Source organism: Anser brachyrhynchus, assembly GCF_964034855.1.
Source record: "Anser brachyrhynchus genome assembly, chromosome: 6".
NCBI classification, from domain to species: domain Eukaryota; kingdom Metazoa; phylum Chordata; class Aves; order Anseriformes; family Anatidae; genus Anser; species Anser brachyrhynchus.
Window position 1 is genome coordinate 19,916,066 of NC_137700.1, and position 17,737 is coordinate 19,933,802.

The following is a 17,737-nucleotide window of genomic DNA, read 5'->3' on the forward strand; positions in this document are numbered from 1 at the left end:
CAAAGTGACCATCCAGTGTGTTGCTTTGAGGGGATGCTCCTGACGCAGCTCCTCCTCTCCAGGAGCTGGACCAAGCTTCTTGATCAAGGTCCCATGTTGGGCAAACTGCTGCAAACAACCCACGACCCCATTAAGGCTGTTGAGGTGAGGGAAAAGCTTTTCAGCCCTACGGTGGAGGTCTCTCCTCTCAGCTCCTGGAGAATGAGTGTAGGGAGTAGGTGAGCAGGACTGAAAGTGTGATGCTTGGTCCCAGCTCTTGCTGCTGCTGGTTGGTGGGGATGGCCACGCATGGCACAGCTCCGTAGCGCTTTGCTCTCGCTCAGTTTCCCCCGTCCCAGCCCGTTCATAACCCCAGCTGAGGGGAGTGCAGGGCCCTCTTGCTCCTGTCCTCGCTGACAGGCTCACCATAGCTCGCACCCTGCTTTTCCTGGCATGTGTCTCTGCTCTGCTCTGCGCTTCCTCTCTGACATTCGTAAGCATTGTGAAACATAAGCACTGGAAAACATTTGCCTGCATTGGAGCACCGCTCCAATGCATCCCAGATTAACGTCACAAAATACCAGCAGCATGACAGTTGGAGGGCTGGAGAGGCACGCTCACGTGCGGGGTCTGTGCCCTGCTGCTGGGTTGGGGAAGGGGCTGTGGCATAACATGGTCTGCGCCTGTCTGCCCCGCGGGGGCTGCAGGGTGCCCTGTTAACCCCCTGGCTATCAGGTCCTGCTAACCGGGCCTCCCCACTTCATTTCATCTGGCTGTTTCTTCCCTTTCCCATCTGGAAACCCCCTCGTTGCATTTCTCTGCACTTCCCCCAAGCCAGTTTGCCTTTCAGATAGGGGAGAGGCGACCCCCTGATGCATCCATCCCCGCTGTGATGCCCGCAGCTCTGGCAGGGCAGTGATGCGCCCTTTGATGCTGTCCCCCTCTTGCATCTGTGGGTTTGGGAGGCAACCCCCTTGCACAGCCTCCCTGGACTGATTCACCCCCCAGCTCTCCCGAACGTGGCCGGGGAAATTCCTGCTCTGCTCTCTCGTCCTGTTCCAACCCGGCTGCCGAGGCTCACTGTCTGCTTCTTCCTCATGCAATGTCTTGGGCGAGCAGCATCGTGGCTGGACCGCGCAGGCGGGTGGTAATTAAATCAGTGTATTCCCCAGGGGGGCGGCTGATTAACAGCACATTTTCCCCACGCTGGGGGGCTGAGACACACACGGGCAGTATCAATCCATCGCTTGCCTCACTCCTATCCCTTAGGATGTCTGGGTTTTTCTTTTTTTCTTTCTTTCTTTTTTTCATCCTTTCTTTCAAAGAGAGGATGAAGATTATATCAGCCCAAGTGGAATCTGAACTGACAGGGCTTTGTGCGAGGGACTTGTTTATTATGATTCAGTATCGCTCCGGGCAGCATGTGCGCTATGCTGGGACCACCCAGTGATCCCATCCACACCAGCTCCCCCCGCCGTGCGGACGGGCCAGCAGCAGGTAGAGGGGATGCAGGCTGTGCTTGGCTTTGGAAAGGGGTCTTCTCCAAGGCCAGACCCGGTTCTGGGATGCTGCTGGATTCCAGTGGTTCTTCTTTGCTTGTCCTCCTCCTGTATCATCAGCTGCTGCTGTCCGAGGGAGGAGATGTTGCTGGAGGCAGTGGCAGCTGCTGGGAGTTGTGTGTTGGCCCTGTCCCTAACAGAGCTGAAGCACACAATGGGCTGGGATTTTTTTTTCCTTGTTGTAATTTATTTTCTTAAATATCAGCTCCTTTTAGAAAGATTTTGGCAGCAAAGTGGGAATAGTTATGTGACTCCAAAAGGCAGCCTATGGATTAACTACCCCTTAAACACTATTATATGCCAGATGAAAGAAGGATTGAATCCCAGAGTGCCCCACAGAGCTCATGTGTCTGTGACACAGCCCTGGGCGCAGCGAGGGAGGCAAGTCTCAGCCCTCTGCTTGCTAAAGAGCCATATACCTGGCCCTGACCTGTCCAAAACCTGGGGAGAGCTGTGGCATTGTGAGGCCCTGTTTGGCATCCCTGGTGCAATGCAATTTAGTGTGGGGTTAAAAATAGAAAGAGAAGTGGAAAGAAGTGATGAAATGTCATGCATTCATCTCTAGCCTTGTTTTTCTGTTTACTGCCAGTTCATGTGTGTGGTGATCTCTTGCTCACGGATAGCCTGTGTGCCTGTAGCAAATGTTTTTTTCTGTGGAAACAGGGGAGACGGGGGTTATTGGCTGTGGCTCGTGACTTCCTCTTTCCCTGAATTTCAAAGGCATCCTGGCTTGCCTCCCATGCTTTGTCATTGCGTTAACCTGACTTTTAATGGGAAGGGGTCCTGGAGTTGCTTGGGAAGGTGTCGGGAAGTGACTCCCAGGTCCTTTAGGAAGGGGAGCCATATATATAGCTTGACTCTTGGATCAAGGGCTAGTGTGGGGCAAGCACTGTCCCGGGCCTTATGTGACTCGATGCACTTTCAGCCATTCCCTCTTTTTCCAGGGGGGTTTCTCCATGTGCCTTCCTCAGCAGCAAACTGCTGTAGACCTTGGTCCTTGCTCCTCCTCTTTAATCTTTTTCTTCCTAGAGCAGTGAGGGCTTGCTGTTGTGGGAGGACTCCGAGCTCTTTGGCACCATCTGAGCAGCCCCACTGATTTTTTTTGCCAGGTGTGCATCCCTTTAGTGTGTACATACCACCAACCCCTGGTACTTCAGAGAGGTTTCTCTCTAAATGTAATGCCCTTTGTCCTTCCTTGTGCCGTCAGGGTATTTCCTTGAAGCCGAGAGGAAGAGCTTTTTAGTGCCTAGTTTCTAAAATGAGTCGGTTTTCCTCCAAGTAATTTTTCCTCTATTCTAGGGGGAAAACCTCTCTTTTCCATCTTCATTGCTCCCTCTTTTCTTCTTGAGATTATTAGGAGATCTCTCACTACCTTAAAGAGTAGTGACCTGTATGGGTAAATAAGAAGAATCTTTTGGCTTCCAACAAGATGGAGTTTCTGACAAGTATATGCAGCAATAAAACCTGTGCAAACTTACTCATTGAGTCAGATCCACAAACGTGAGAAGACGAGAGAATACAAGTGTTTTGCAGACTGTGCTCAGCAGGGCGGCAGCAGTTGCTTGGGATTATTTTTTGCTTTTCCAGTCCTATTGCTCTCTTTATAGCGTGCACAGTGCAGAGCATCTGGTTTGGGCACCGGAGGCATCGGGGAAGGGATCTGCCTGTCAGTTCATCCTAGGTAAGGAAAGTCGTGAATCCTCTTACTGCTGTTAGGCAGCACGGGTTGTCTCCATCTGTGCGTGTAGCCCCAGCCTGGCTCCCTCCAGGCAGAGCCCTGTGCAGGGGTAGGAGCCAAGCTAAGCAAGCCTCTCGGTGTTTGAGACGTGCTAAGAAAGCATCAGCTAGATTTAGATGAATGAACGAGTACCCTCCTCTTCCTGTGCAATAAAACATGCTGTGCAAACCCGCTTGGGCTCAGAAACCCCATCGCATTTTTCCTTTTAAAAGGATTAGCATCAACCCTGCTCTCCTCCACATGCTCTGTTTGGAAACAAGGCAGCACATCAGGAAAGAGCCTGAAGGAAGAATTTATGGTGTCTCTAATTAGCCAGTTTGTTCCATCCTTGAAGAAGAGGATAACGAGCGACAGGGATGCATTGCCGGCCTCTGGAGGAAGAACGCTGTGGCTAGGCTTATGTCCAACTGCTGATAGGGTAATTAGTGGTAACTGGGAGCGATCAATCATCTCGGGTGGAAAAACGTCTCGGTTAAAGGAAAGACCCTCCCAAACATTTTCATAACTCAAAAGGGTGTGAGACAAGGTCTGGAAGACAGCACTGGCAGTCCACGAGGTATTTGAGGAAGGAGTCTATTAAAAGATGAATCGAACACAATGGTCTTTTGTTCCTCCCCGAGTAGGTGACAGAATTTGCTGGTACAAAAGTTGCAAAATATTTTGGAAGGGGGAAGGAAGAAGAAAAAAGCAGATGGAAGAGAGGGAAGAATAACAAGAATTAGGGAAAAAAAAGTAACAATTAGTGCACCGTATATTAAAATGAACAGCTAACTGCAAAAATGGCATAGGAAGAAAATGAATCTATGCAATCTGACAAGTAAAATGTATCATTTGCATTTTAAGTACATGATCGGAGAATGGATTTAAATAATTATTAGCTGCAGTAAGCTCCAAATTTCTACTGTTCCCAGACAACCACATTATGAGAGAGATTGTAATTTTCAGCAGGAAGTAAAAGTGCAGTGGATTTTGTTTTTCTCTTTACCCAGCCATGATTTACTTTGGCCAATTTTTCCCTGTGGTTCTTTTCTAATTCTGCAGCTCTCTGGGTAGTAGGACTTGTACAGGGCCTGACCAAGCACCGAGGAAGCAGTCAGCTCCTCAGTGGAGGAATTTCAGACGACTGATGAATAACCAGTTGCAGTTTTCAATCCAGGTTTGGATCTCCAGAGCTTTCAGACACAATCTACCATATTTCTGGTGTGAAATAGGATGTGATGGAGGATGTGAAGTGGGGGCTGCAGAAAGACAATCAAACATCTACTCTGCCAAGGGTAGGATTTTATTGGAGTGGTAGCCTTTTGCACTTGCATGGGTGTCTTCAGACTATGAGTTGTGAGGTACTCATGTCCAGGTCTTTGAGGTGGACTTCAAAAGTGCAGTAGGAGCAAGAGAATTAATGTGTCGGACCCCTGGGGAAGGAGCTGAAGAGACTCAGCAGTCTGGCAGGGAACCGCTGTTAAAGGTGTGAGCTAAAACCATCCCAATACAAAGGGTAGAGGAAGGGATCAACTAAAGAAAATCACAAACTGCTCAGTGAGCTCATTTCAAGACAGAAGAATGTAAAGCTGGAAAAATTTGAAATTAGCAGATATGCAAGATGAAAATTTGAAAGCCTAGGGTGAGGTAGGATGATCAAGGACACCAAGAAAATGTTGAAGAAGTTGAGTGAAAAGGAAGCCTTCCTCAGTGGAGCAGGAGAGTGGGTCCCACTGGACACCAAGCACCTGAGCTTCTTACAGAAACACTGCAAGAAACCTCCAAACCTCTGAGGTCTCATGGAGGACAAGTGATGTTTTGGAAGAAAAAGGCAAGGCAGACGTGGTGACATGGGGCGTCAGTTTCCCTGTGTGATTAAGACCCTGTGGATAACGTACGTGGACACCATTTCTTCTGCCTTTACCAGGTCATCTGCCATTGATGCAGGGAGCAAGCTGATGGAATGACCAGCGACCCAGAAAACAAGGCTGCTGCAGAGAGACTGGAAAAATTAGGTTTATTTAGTCTAAAGACAAGAGAAGACTGGGGTGGGGAACAGGAGAGCAGGCTTCAAACATGTAAAAGTTGACCACAAAGAGGAGAGAAATAGAAAAAGGCTGTTCTTCAAGTCTGCTATGCATCAGGGAGGTCATCAATTGCCTTAAACAGCAACACTGGAAATTTTGGGTAGCCTCTAAGAAAGATAATAAATAGGGCCTTATGAATCAGGGCAGGAGTATTCCCTGGACTGGATCACAAGGTAAGAGTGTGGAGTCTCCAGCCCCAGACGACAGCAACAGGTTAGAGAAATATTTGCCCACGTGGGTTAGGTAGAGGCCTTTTTCCTTTGGTTGCTTTGAAGATGTTCCCTCCTTGATTTCATGTCCCTCTCCCACCCTGGGAATCCTTTCATCTCTGCTTGGTTTGCTCAGGGGAGGAAGGAGGGGAAGAGAAAGGGGACAGCCGAGAGCTGCGGTTTTCAGCTGGCGGTTCGCAGGAGCCCAGGGGCACGCAAGCTCTGGCAGAAGTTGGTGGCACAGCAAGCCTGCTGCCATCTGCTTTCAACATTTTCAATCCAGGGGTCCGCACCACTACTGGAAAACCCCAAGGGGGCCTCCAGATCCCGAGCGAGAAACCCCACTGGGTGAGCTGACCCTGGGGGCCCTTCCCAGCCCTGATTTTTCCACTTTCTGTGGTGCTAAGTGCTTCAGCATGGCAGGGACAAACGCGATTGTTCACTACTTGGAAAGAGCTTGTTGACCCATGGATGCCTGCCCAAAATGAGCATTGTTCTGCCCTGTCCATCCCAACATCTCCCCCAGCGGTGCCCGAGGTGCCGCGATCGTCTCAGGTGCAGCCAGCGCCGTGTGGGCTGCCTGCTCTTGGCCCTTTCTGACCCTTTGTTTTCACGAGGGGCTCTCCCACATGTCTGTCAGAATATTTGTTTGCTGCTGCTGATCCCTCGCCTGCGAGCACTTTAATCTGGCCAATGGTTATGCCAGCAGCCCAGATTTTCCTCTACAGGTTCTGGAGGCTCAAGTGGCTCCTGTTGCACTTTTAGGCACTTCTTGAAACAAGTGGATGCTCAGAGGTGCAGCTTGTGTCTTAACTTCACTATTGGACCCAACCTTCTAGTTTCGAGACTGCTGTTTAATCACCATAATTTCTCCATGAGAAATTAATAACTTCTTGTTGCTCGCTTTGGACAAGGCTTCCCATGGACTTCTCTCTGGGTCTGTGCTTGATGGCTTCTCCTCGGGTGGTGCTGGTGGTGCACGGGGATGCTCAGAGTGCCTGAGCAGTGACTTTCGTCCCCAGCAGCTGCTGAAATCAACTGCTGAGGCTCAGTGATGTCATGGGTTTGATTTCAGAGGCGAGCTCGAGTGACTGGCGTAACCTGGTGCCGCGGCTTAGCGTTGGTCGCATTTTTTGGCAGTGAAATCTTGAGAGCCTCTTTGCTGCCCAGCATTGCTGTGAGCCTTTGAAGAACCTCCTGCCGTGCCGCATGGCTGTAGCGGGGAGGGGGCTGTTTTGGGGACAGGGCGCCTGGCCTTCCTGAGGGGTTGGTGCTCTCTGGAGGGAGCTGTATCCCAGATTGCTGACACCGCCTGAAGCAACACTTCTGGAGGCTGTGCTTTGGGAAATCACTGCTGTTAATTATTTTTTCCTTATTATTTTGAAGATTTCAGTTGTCTTTAACTTAGAACTAAGACTGTTGAATTATGGCAAGTATTTCCCATTGTTACCTGGCAGGCGCGTGGCGTTTTTGCCTCATCATTTGCAGCTCTCTGAGTTAATGCTCCCTCCATGTCCTTTTGAATCATTTGGCCCCTGATGGAGGTAGGGGAGATGTTTCCAGAAGACTATGAGGAACCCTGGGCTTCAAAACTGCAGTGTGGCCAGTCTTTGAAAAAGGCAAACCCCCCAGCTGGGCTCCACACACCCCGCTGGGGCCTGCCTGCTCTGAAACGGGGGAGCACCACGCTGCAAATGAGGGGTTCCCTCTGCCACCCAAGGCGACGTTGTGCGCGGGCTGCTGACATTTCAATCAGCCTTTCATAACTAATTGCCTGGCCCACAGCTATCTTGTTATCAATTAACAGTCCTGAATGTCAGGAAGTAACTGTATCTCTCTAACGCGCTAAGGCTGCCTTCTGGCTCTGGGAAATGGCTGGATTTCCTCACAGGGATGGATTACATGTTTACATCTCCCCTCCTGCTGCTGTGTGTAGTGAGATGAGATCCAAGGAAGCGATGGCAATGTCTTTATGTCCCCTCCCTACCCTCCTTGTGTCATTTGTGCCATGGAGCAGGAAAAAAAATGCTTTGTATGTGGGTTTTTGGAGCAGGCACCCACGCTGTGGACACTGGTGTGCTTGGCTCCAAGAAGTCAGGGGGAAAAAAAATTAAGCAGCAGCATTTAAGAGTGTTTTAAACAGCCACTTTTCCAGATGTTGGGAAATGCCCTTAAATGGCTGGGATGGTTTCAATGATCCTATCAGTTCCGAGATCATTGCTGGGGGATATCTCTGCCATCAGCAGAAGGTCTCACACCATGCTGACCCGCTCTCATACTGTCCAGCTTTTAAGTTGTGATATGCTGGGACATGGGACTTTCCAGATTAGGATAAATATGACCCTCTTACAAAACTAAGCATCCCCTCTTCTGGGCCCAAAGAGGCCACAGCTCAGAGGGTGGCTTTTTATCTCTTTGTGTGGCTGAGGGAAAAGGGGTCATTGCAGTTCTATTTTTGATAGTCACTGTTTGAGCTGGCCACAGGGAAGGGCAAGGGAGCAGAGGGCTCTGTGGCATGGTGATCCCGTTCTTTGCAGGTGTGCCCCTTCAGTAGGTGCAATAAGGTGGGCTCATCCTCCCTGCAGACCACGGCTGCTCGTTTTACCCACGTGGTCTACAGGAAAGCAGAGCTTCTTTAAAGAGAGTTTCTATCTGCACAAAAGCCAGCACAGCAGAGGAGGGACAGTGCAGATGGTGCTAATTTCCAGAGGCCACATGTTTGGAGGGACCCCGGGTTCCCCCACAAGAATCCTTTGTTTTCTTAATGTTCCTTTTCAAAGGTGCTCTGGAGGTCTCCTCTTTGCAGGAGGCTGTTGCTTCCTCCCACTCGTCCACTCTCGACACGTTTGCTCCGTCCCCTCCCTCCGTCCCCTGCTGCTCGCCGAGCGCCGCAGCTGGATAAACAGCGATCGCAATCGCTTACAGCCCTCCAGTGCCTTTCAGCGAGAGTGCCGGCATGGAGAGACGCTTCCTGAGCCACCCGTCACGGCAGGAGGTCATGCTGCAGCCTGCATGCCAGCACCCACGTCACTCTGGCCCCACCGAGGTGGGCTTCAAAACACACGGGGTCTGGAGGAGCTAACTGCAAGCGTGTGAGCTCCCTGTTCTCCACAGGGCTTGGAAATTTGGTCATCTGGGAGCTCTGGGTCTGTCTGCTGGCAGGGATGAGCTATGAAAGAGGCTTAGAAGTGTTCGTTGCAGCTTTGGTCCCTGCTCTGCCAACTTTTTGCCTTTCTTTGCTGGGTGTCTATGAAAAGGGGATCTACCTGATCTCCTATGCAGCATCGCTTCTGGCTCACCCCAAAAGAGCCTGCTAGAAGCAGGGAAGAGGAGGAGCCCCCATAGCTGTGATTTGCACTCATGGCTGTCAAGGCTGTTGGTTCTGGTTGTCTGGGGAGTCCTTGGGAGTCCACCACCACTGAGACCTGTCCTGTTTGGGGGCAGTCAGGCCTCTTTATGTGCTGCTCCTCCAAACTGGCCAGGACTGCAGGAGCCTGGGGGCACGTAGGAGAACCCGCAGCGGTGTTGCGGTGACCGCTGCAGTTCACCTTGCTTTCTCCAAGGGCTCCATGCAGCCTGGTCGCCTGGTAGAAGCAGCACAGCCAACCTGGGGAGCTCTGCCAAGCTTTGCCCAGATGTTAAAAGGCTCTTGCTTGAGCTTGCAGGTCTGCTTGCTCCATTTATGAGATCACCACTGTCCCTGGCTCAAAACAGGGCGGCTCTGCCTTACCCCTGACCAGGGGCCAGCCCAGTGCTGCCTGGGAGAGGCTGGCTCAGCCCGGCTGCTGATGGCGGGAGCAGAGGCACGAGGGTCCCCTCCCTCCCTTGCCCGCTCTTTTCTCTAATGTGCGTTAAATTACTCGTTGTTATATTAAAGGCTGAGCCTCTTTAGAAGCTCTGCTTGGCCTTCTCGTTAATCACCGTGACAGAACATGACAAATCCACTTTGCTGAAGCATTATTTCACTTTGTAAAATCCCCGGCGCTTCGTGACAGCTCATCCAGCGGCACCTCCTCCCTCCCCGCTGTCCTCGGGACATCTTCCCTGCTCCTCCCCAGGCCCTTGCGAGGCGATGGTGCCTTCAGAAGTGGCTGCGCCCAAGGGCTTCGCTTTCTCCTGGGTCACACCGACGGTCCCGACATTTGAAGCCCAGTCCCTGGATGGTCTCTACCACTGGAGTTATTGCAGCCAAGACCGTGTCCCTGCCGCCCACTGGTGCGTGTTTACACAAGACTGTGCAGCCCCCCTTCGCGCAACCATTAATTTTATAGAGGGCATATAACAAAGATGGGCCTCCAGTATGCCTCCGGCCTTTGATCTGCGTGGGGTGCACAGCCTGACGGGCCCAGGGCTGCCGGCACCACTGATTTACTCAGCTCTGCAGACACAGCTTCTGGAGCAAACACAAGCTTGTGTTTTCTCTCAGCAGTACTGCAATACCGTTGCTGGCTGTGCTGCTGTCTGGCCGCGTTCGGTGTGGAAGGGCAGGGATAGCTCAGGATTTGCTTGCTGTTAATTTTTTCTTGCAGTGTTAGCTAAGCACTTTGGTTCGTGCAACCCATGAGTGCCCCAGAGCCTTGCAGACAGGTAGGCGGGTTATTAAGGGTCTGTAGTGTTGCTAATGGAAATAAAGTCCGTGTATTGGCAGGCTGCAAGCAATGACCTTGTGACAGGGCGCTCGCTCCGAAACAGAATCTCTCCAAAATAGTTCTCTCACAGAACTTCATTGTCATCCAAGCCAGAGTCAGAAAACTCTGTTGTTTTTTTCCTCCCAGTCTGGCATAAATTGGGATTCCTGAATCTGCGGCTGACCTTGCCCTCCGAAACAAACTCTCTGATCAGAAATCCTTTTGTTGTTTAGACTTGGCACACTGGGTAGGACAGTGCTGGTGCTGGTGGCAGCCCCACTGAGCTCCAATCCTAAATTTGGGTAGAGTTGTTTGTTTTGGGTTCTTGAGCCTTCTGGCTCAGCTCTGTTGGTTACCAGCAAGGTGCTAAACTTTTTATTCTGTTTTAACTGAAAGATACACTTTTTCAATCAGCCAAGAAGAAAGCTGAGCACAAGGCTAAGAACAGCATTTGACAGTGCAGTTTTAGGTCACCAGAGCTTGACAGCCAAACCATTTGCCGGTGTCACGCTAAGTGGGATGTTTCCAGCACAGAGAATGTTTGTTCATCTGAAGTCTTCTGTTTCTGTCATGGACATTCAGCCAGGGGCATTTTCAGGATGAGGACGTACTCTGCAGGTGCTTGCCGTGACATCCGCCCCCCGCGCAGAGGAGAGGTTGCTGCCTGTTATCTGTCAGCTCGCCTGTTATACTGCTTAGTCTTACTTCTTGGCACTTTATGTGGAGGAGAAAAAAAAAGGGAAGAGAGTGTCTAGAAAGTATGGAAAATGTAGAAACCCCTGACAGTTGTATTGTGTGTCTCGCTTCTCTTACAGAGAGGAAACCACAAAATGGTGAGTTCAGGGGTTTCTTTCCGCACACAATGTCTGTCAGGATTTTGAGGAAATTTCTGGGATCCGATGAAAGAAGTGTGCTGTTCAAGCCCTGATATATACCGTGCAACCATTCTGTACAGGGGATATGCAGTGCTTCGGTGAGGTGAGGCGAAGTTTTTAGGGGATCTCTTCCAAGACGGCAGGTTGGCTTCTATGGGAACAGAGGCAGAAGCAAGAAGGAAAACAAGGATGTACTGAAGGAAAAAAGCACCCAACATGTTTAATAGCTGCACTTTCCTCATTAACCTTTCCATGCCTTTGCAGGACCACGGATGCTGATGGCAGATGCATCTTTGCAACGCAGGGGCTCCTACCTCCCCACATTTAGCTTTCTTGACCCTGAGTGGAGGGTGGGATGTGAGGGGGAGTCACACAAGTAACGAGTACCCTGTGCTCAGCGGTGTCACACTGAGGGAGGGCCCTCAGTGTGCCAGGGGACCAATAGTGAACGTGACAGTGCCGGGAGCCTGACTGGCACAGCCTTCCCTACACAGGGTGTTCTGGGGCTGCCCTGCACTCGTGATGACTGGCAAGTAATGCTGCTAATTGTGGGGATGCCTTAATTAAAGAGCATAGAGGTGGTAAGTGTGTGTCAGGAAATGGAAGCAGCATCAGGATTAGTCCCCCAAAATGATAACAATATGTTTATCTAGCCATCCTCCTTAGGATTTATTGTATTAATAAAGTTAATTGTTTTTCTTTTTCTTCTTCTCTGTTTCAGGTCCACCTGTAAGTACCGAACCTCTGTGGCTTTACAAGCTGTTGACACAGTTTGCAGGGCATGAACTGGCAAAGTCTCCTGTCTGTGATGTCCTTTGCAGTCCGAGCACCCCAGGATCTCACTAACAGCAAGTACTGTGGGTGCTCAGGACCCGCATTGGGGTGGGATTCCTCTCGGCCATGTCACAACTTCCGAGGGCGAGACAGAGGGATTGTAGGGATGGGGACAAAGCAAACGCGAGGGGCTCAGATATCCACGTGTTAGCAGTTGGCCCTGCATACCCCAGGGGGATCGGCTGCATGTGCTTTGCATGCACTGGATGCCACACGCTGAACGAGACATGTTTGTGAAAAAAGGAAAGATAGATCGCAAACATATGGCGTGAGCTGAGCTGTAGGGACTTGCTCCATGCTACTCACCCGGGCTTGCGGAACTGTTGGGCCTTCAAGTATAGCTGCATAACTATCAATTTCAGAGGAAAAATTGTGTTGACAGCTTCCTTTTCAAATGTTAGCTAATGCAAAACCTCAGCGCAGACGATTTAGGCTTCAGGAAAATAGCTAGGTTATTGCAGAAGTTTTCTTACAGCTATTAAGAGACCCACAGTGAATCAGAAGAAGCAATGTAAGGAATGAGGCCATGTATCAGTATCTCTCAGGATTATAAAGAAATGCTATATTGTCTGTAGCACGGTCCTTCCAGAGGAAATGGTTTATATTCATGTACAATAGAGTAACTATACTGGGTTTCTATGAAGGAACATGAGAAGTTAAACATACGGTAGTCATCTTTTGTCTGTTCATGCAAAAATGTCTTAAACAGTTTGCAGATGACGTTCTGAGGAGAAGTAGTTGCTGCACAACCTATTTTCCCCTTTCATCAAGTCAAAATGCTGTAGACTGAACTCCCACAGATATATGAGCACAGCCCGATTTAACGACAACAATCTTCCAAAAAGTTGCACCTTCCTGGCCAGAAGGTCTGAAAGCATTTTACAGCTGGAAGCCCTGATCCGTGCAAACCTTTAGCAATCATTTATCCCAGAGGTTTTCAGGACTGGCCACTGAAGTGAATGTATTTCAGCGTTAGCCTGTGGTTTCTGGGGGGATATCGCATCTCCGGAGGGGGCTGCAGGCGGAGCCCTAGGCAGGCACATGTTGGTGCTAAAGGGATGTAGCACAGCATTGGTAGCGGAGTTGGCACTATATTATTATATTGCTGCTGAGAGAAATTGGAGAGAAAGCAGTAGGTCAATGCAGACGTCTCCTAGGGAGCAGTCTGTGCCTTTGCAGGGCGAGGAAGACGCACACTCCAGGCTTTATTTGCAGCAATAAGGGTTAGAAACTTAATATCATAATGAAAGATTGAAGTCTGGCAGAAACACATGGGACCACCGGAGAAGTGCTGACAATATGTGCTACTGTATCCTGGCTTATTGCGACCCCTGAACCTGTCTCCGCACGCAGACTTTGAGGACAGGCCGCGAGGAATGCTCCAGCCAATGGAAATAACAAGAGGAAGTCAGGCAGACCGAGCGTCTTTAGCCAAAGTGGAATTTGTCTTGGGCTAACAGCACCCTCGTCTCGTTCAGGACCTCTGGGTTTCCAAGGGGCTGGCGAGCAAGACCGGCTCAATTGCCGTGAGCAGAAGTTCACCACTGAAGAGTCGAGCCGAGTCCTCCACATTGCTGTAGGAAGTGCTTTTTCCCTGCGTGTTTCTCATGATTAAAACCGGATGGAAACCCAAGCTTATGAGCAACCCACTGGGGCTCCTGCCTGGCTGGCTGTTGTACGTGTTCCAGATAGCGACCCCAAAGTGCTGATGACCTCTCATCTCTCTCCCAGGTTTCTTTCCCAGCTCGCAGAAGACAAGATGCCAGGTGGTAGGGCTCAGCCCCTGGTGCCAGTGTTGGCTGGGCAGAAGTACACCTCAGAAACGCACTGAGCCCAGCCTGTAGTCTTGGCCAGCTGGGGGAAGAGCCAAGGAAAAGGATGAGCAACACTCCTGGGAGCAAAAGGAGCCTCCACGCTCTCCTCTTGCCCAACAGATGCTCCCACCATTATCCTTGAAGTCAATCAAGGCTTTGGTGAAGGCAAGGGCAACCCGCAGTCATGCAAGAAATTTGGTAAGATTGGGACTAAAAAGGGGCGAAGGAAGGAAGGAAGGAAATGATGAAATCATGCAATAGGCCTGAGGTTCCCGGACTCTTTCGCTGTCTGGACCACATCCGAAGGAAAAGATCCTCTCACGGACATTTTCCCTCCCATTTCTGAACATGCAACATTTCTGTGGCAACTACAGCAATTCCATACATGAAAAATTAATATTTAGCAGATGGAAACTAAGGAAGAAAGTCAGAGCCCCGTAATTAGCTTGTTCTCCACGGACTTGCAGATACCTTCGGAGCCCGTGTGGAGAGCTGTGGGTAGAGCCACGCTGAAAGGAGAGAAAACTTTACAAACGGGAGATTAGGAAACCCAAGCAATCAGAGCTGATGGTCAACAAACTGGAGAGATTTTTAACCATTCTGTTTCCTAAACACTTCTTGTGATTTCTTCTCTTTATGAAGACCTCCATTCAGATTTTCAAGCTAACTTTCACTTTTTCTGCACATTTTGTTTCAGGGTCCTACAGGAAGACCAGGGCTTCCGGTAAATACTCCATTCTTTCTTTTTTGTTCTCTCTCTCTGTCTGGCAGTAATTCCATATCCAGGGTTTGCAAGCAGGGAGAAGGTAGAGGTCTCACACAGCAAACCTGTTGCAGAAGAATAGCATGTTGCAGACAGGACATGGCTTGTAACAGGTCAGGGACCGCAAGAGCTTTGTAGGACCAGACTTAAGGGTAGTATAGTCCTTATGAGCCTTCCCACGTTTGGGAAACACGCTGCTTCTGAAGATGCCTTTTTCAGTGTGAAGGCCCAGTTGAAGAGGTGCAGTGTGCTGTATTCTTGCTGATGGGGCTTGGTAATTGTGGCAGGATTTGTAAGACCTAAGTCGCTCTGGTACAAATGTGGAATTCCATAATAACTGTATCTGCATCTGTGATGGTCAGGGAAGGAGCACAGATTTTTGGGGTCACAGCAGCATGCTTCTGTGGTAGTGGCTCCCTGTGGCAGGGCTGCTGCTCACCTGGTGACGGCAGCAGCTGTAACGGGCAGTGTCCCAGTGAATGAAATGCCAACTGTGCTGCTGGCTTCCCCCTAGCTCAGGACAGAGGCTGCTCCTTGCTTTTCGTGCTCCTCTAGCTCCAATACGGGAGCTGCAGGCAGCTTTGCTGGGGATTTGTAACTGACCTACGTGGTATCGTCCACCCATAAGCGCTCTTTCCTGGCTCCCTGTCACAGCCAACCTTTTCTCATAAACATCTGGCATTTATTTGCTGTCCTGCCGGGAGCTCCCCCTTTCATTAAGGTTGCTCAGAGGGCTGTAACGCTGCACAGTCACATACCAGACATGGCGCAGTCACGTACCACTCCGGCACCAGGTACTCGCTGGAGACCAGATGCAGCTCAGCCCCGACCTCGGGCTCTTCCTGCTTGGGCACCGGCCACAGCAGAGCCACCAGAAATAAAATCAGCTTTTACCCCAAACCGTGAGGGATCTCAGCTCAGGAGGAAAGCAGCTTTTAAAGGGCTAAAAGCCTAGGAAAACTCGCCGCTCTGCTCTCCAGCAGCCGCTGAGTAATCCCAGGGCAAGATGCTGACACCAGGAGTTTTGCTCTCTGCTGACATGCAGAGATAGGCAAATATTAGCTGGACTGAGAGCCCGCGTAAAACCCTAGATGAAAGCAGTTTCCCATCATCTACAAAAATTAAAATCAAGCAGCTGCTTAGTGTTTTGTCCATCTGCAAGGGATATTCTTGCAAAGCAGCTACTGCTTTTCAGTTTGTCTAAACATGACCTGTGTGGAAAGAAATGTACCCAAAACTGAATGGCCTCCCTGCTCTGCAAAGGGAAATGGCTGAACTCTCAGCAGGTCATGGCTGGATCCTGGCAATAACATATGGATTTGGGATGCATGACCAAAGGAACCTTTGTGTACACCCAGAAAAAGAAATAAAGTGCATTCCCCTTCTAGAGATTTCAGACCATGTTCACAGACATTGGGACTGGACCTGGGGAAGGCACAAAGAAGTGGCATCAATGAAGCAGTGTCTCCAGCTGCAGAAACCAGAAAGCTAGGTTTGTGTCTAGGGATTCAGGCATCCATGGACAGGAAAACATCAGAAAATCCCAAACATTGCTGGGAACAAAACCGAGAGCTTGTTATCTTGTCATTTTTGCAAAACATAGAGCAAAAGTGATGTGACCACTGAAGCCATAGCAGCTGATTGCTGAAAGGATCTTTCTGACTGTCTACCAGACCTGCATAGCCTTTAATTTTGGCGACCAGGAATGCAGAAAGGGTTAATTTTAAAAAACAACATGTATTTTGTTTTTAATTACAAAGTCAAACTGAACTGTGAGAGGCAGAAATCTGCCTTGTAGGTAAGTGGCTGAAGGAAATTGCCACCGGTGTTGTGTTAGTGTGTTTACAAGGCTCTGTTCAGCGTTGCCTGAACCAAAGTCATTCCCCAAACTGCTGTTAGGATTGTTCACACCCTGACAATGCACTGGGAAGTATCTCAAAGGGGTAGAGGACACCGAACACAGCTGCTCGTATGTCTTCTTCCAGACATGCTTTTTCCTGTGTCAGCTTGTTTTCCCACATTTTTTTTTTTCATGCTTCTGGACAGGACTGTATTTTCAAGTCTAAGAGAATCCTGTTTAAAAGTGATAAATCTATAAATAAATAGCTAACACCAGAGATGACTTTGGTAAAGAAAGAGAAAAATGTGACAGTTGACTACTGCATGAAGCTGGTTCCCAGGATGTGGATTTTATGAAGTGCTGGAAATTGGGATTAGATTTTGTTAGGCTGCAAACTCTTGCCTTTTTTTTTTTTTCCCTGCCTAAAGTCATCTTATGTCATTTCTATCGGGAGATGTGCTGGTTTGTCATATCACAAAGAAACCAGTGGCTTACACAGCTGCCTTGACAGGTTGGGGTGCACACAGACACACTTTTTCTCTAACTTGCTCTCTCCCTCTCTCAAAATCCCTGGACACTTGCACCGTGCTGCTCAGCCGCGTTTGTGGCACAGCTCATTTGTGCAGTTTTATAACCTTGCTTTTGGCCAGTTTCCAATTGCCTCTGGTTTTGCCTTAATTGCCAGGGAGACAAAGGCGCGATGGGGATTCCTGGACGGCCGGTAAGTCAAAACCTTGTGCCTTGTCCTCCCCCTCCTTTTCCAACCCCTGAGATTTTGGGGGTCTTTCAGGCTGACCCTTGGCGGGTGTCAGCGTGAGCAAAGCCACCCTCCCCAAGCCCTACACCTGAGGGGCTTTCCTGGTTGCAACAGGGTGGCCAGCCCTGTAAACCACGTACGTGTGGGAGGTGTTTCCATCCCCTCGGGAGCTGCCCTGTGTGCCGGCTGGGCTTGCTAACCGTGGGCTTGCTAACTCACACCACTGCCCGCAGCTGCCCTATCCAAATAACCCTGCCCTGAGCAAGCCCTGTCTGGCTGAGCGCTGTGTTTTGGGGCTGCTCTCTGCTCGGGAAACCTGGGGTGAGGATGGGGAGGAGGGCTGGGGTGGGAGCTGAGGCCACCCTGCTCACCCAGACCCCACAGCCTGGGTTTTGGGGCAGGGGAACGTGCTCTTGCCGCTGACGCCTGTGTTTCTCTCTCTCTCTCCCTCTCTCTTCCCTGCACCCTCTTGCATGCGGCTGTGATGGGTGCCACTGATGCAGGGACTAAAAGGGCAACCCGGAGAGAAGGTGAGTTGTCTCCTTGCAGCCCACAATGTCCCCAGCTGCTCTCCTGTAGGGCCAGCCCAAACCCCTTGCCACAGCCCTGGCATTGGGCTTCCGCTCCCCAGGCTTCCCCCTTTCCCCCAGCAGTGCGAGTTTATCTCCCAAATTC

General features: G+C 50.2%; 1 protein-coding gene across 3 annotated transcripts in view; it reads left to right on the forward strand.

Annotated features, from left to right (window-relative positions):
• The window catches only part of COL13A1 (collagen type XIII alpha 1 chain), a 99,198-nt gene that overhangs the window by 16,691 nt on the left and 64,770 nt on the right, over nucleotides 1-17,737 (forward strand). For 2 of the 3 annotated variants that reach the window (XM_080597313.1, XM_080597312.1), the window contains exons 3-5: nucleotides 11,776-11,783; nucleotides 14,400-14,426; nucleotides 16,991-17,026. In XM_080597313.1, coding sequence (XP_080453439.1) covers nucleotides 11,776-11,783; nucleotides 14,400-14,426; nucleotides 16,991-17,026 — 71 coding nt within the window. Of the gene's footprint in view, nucleotides 1-11,775; nucleotides 11,784-14,399; nucleotides 14,427-16,990; nucleotides 17,027-17,565; nucleotides 17,593-17,737 lie in introns of all 3 variants that reach the window. The other variant, XM_080597311.1, reaches the window with a different exon arrangement.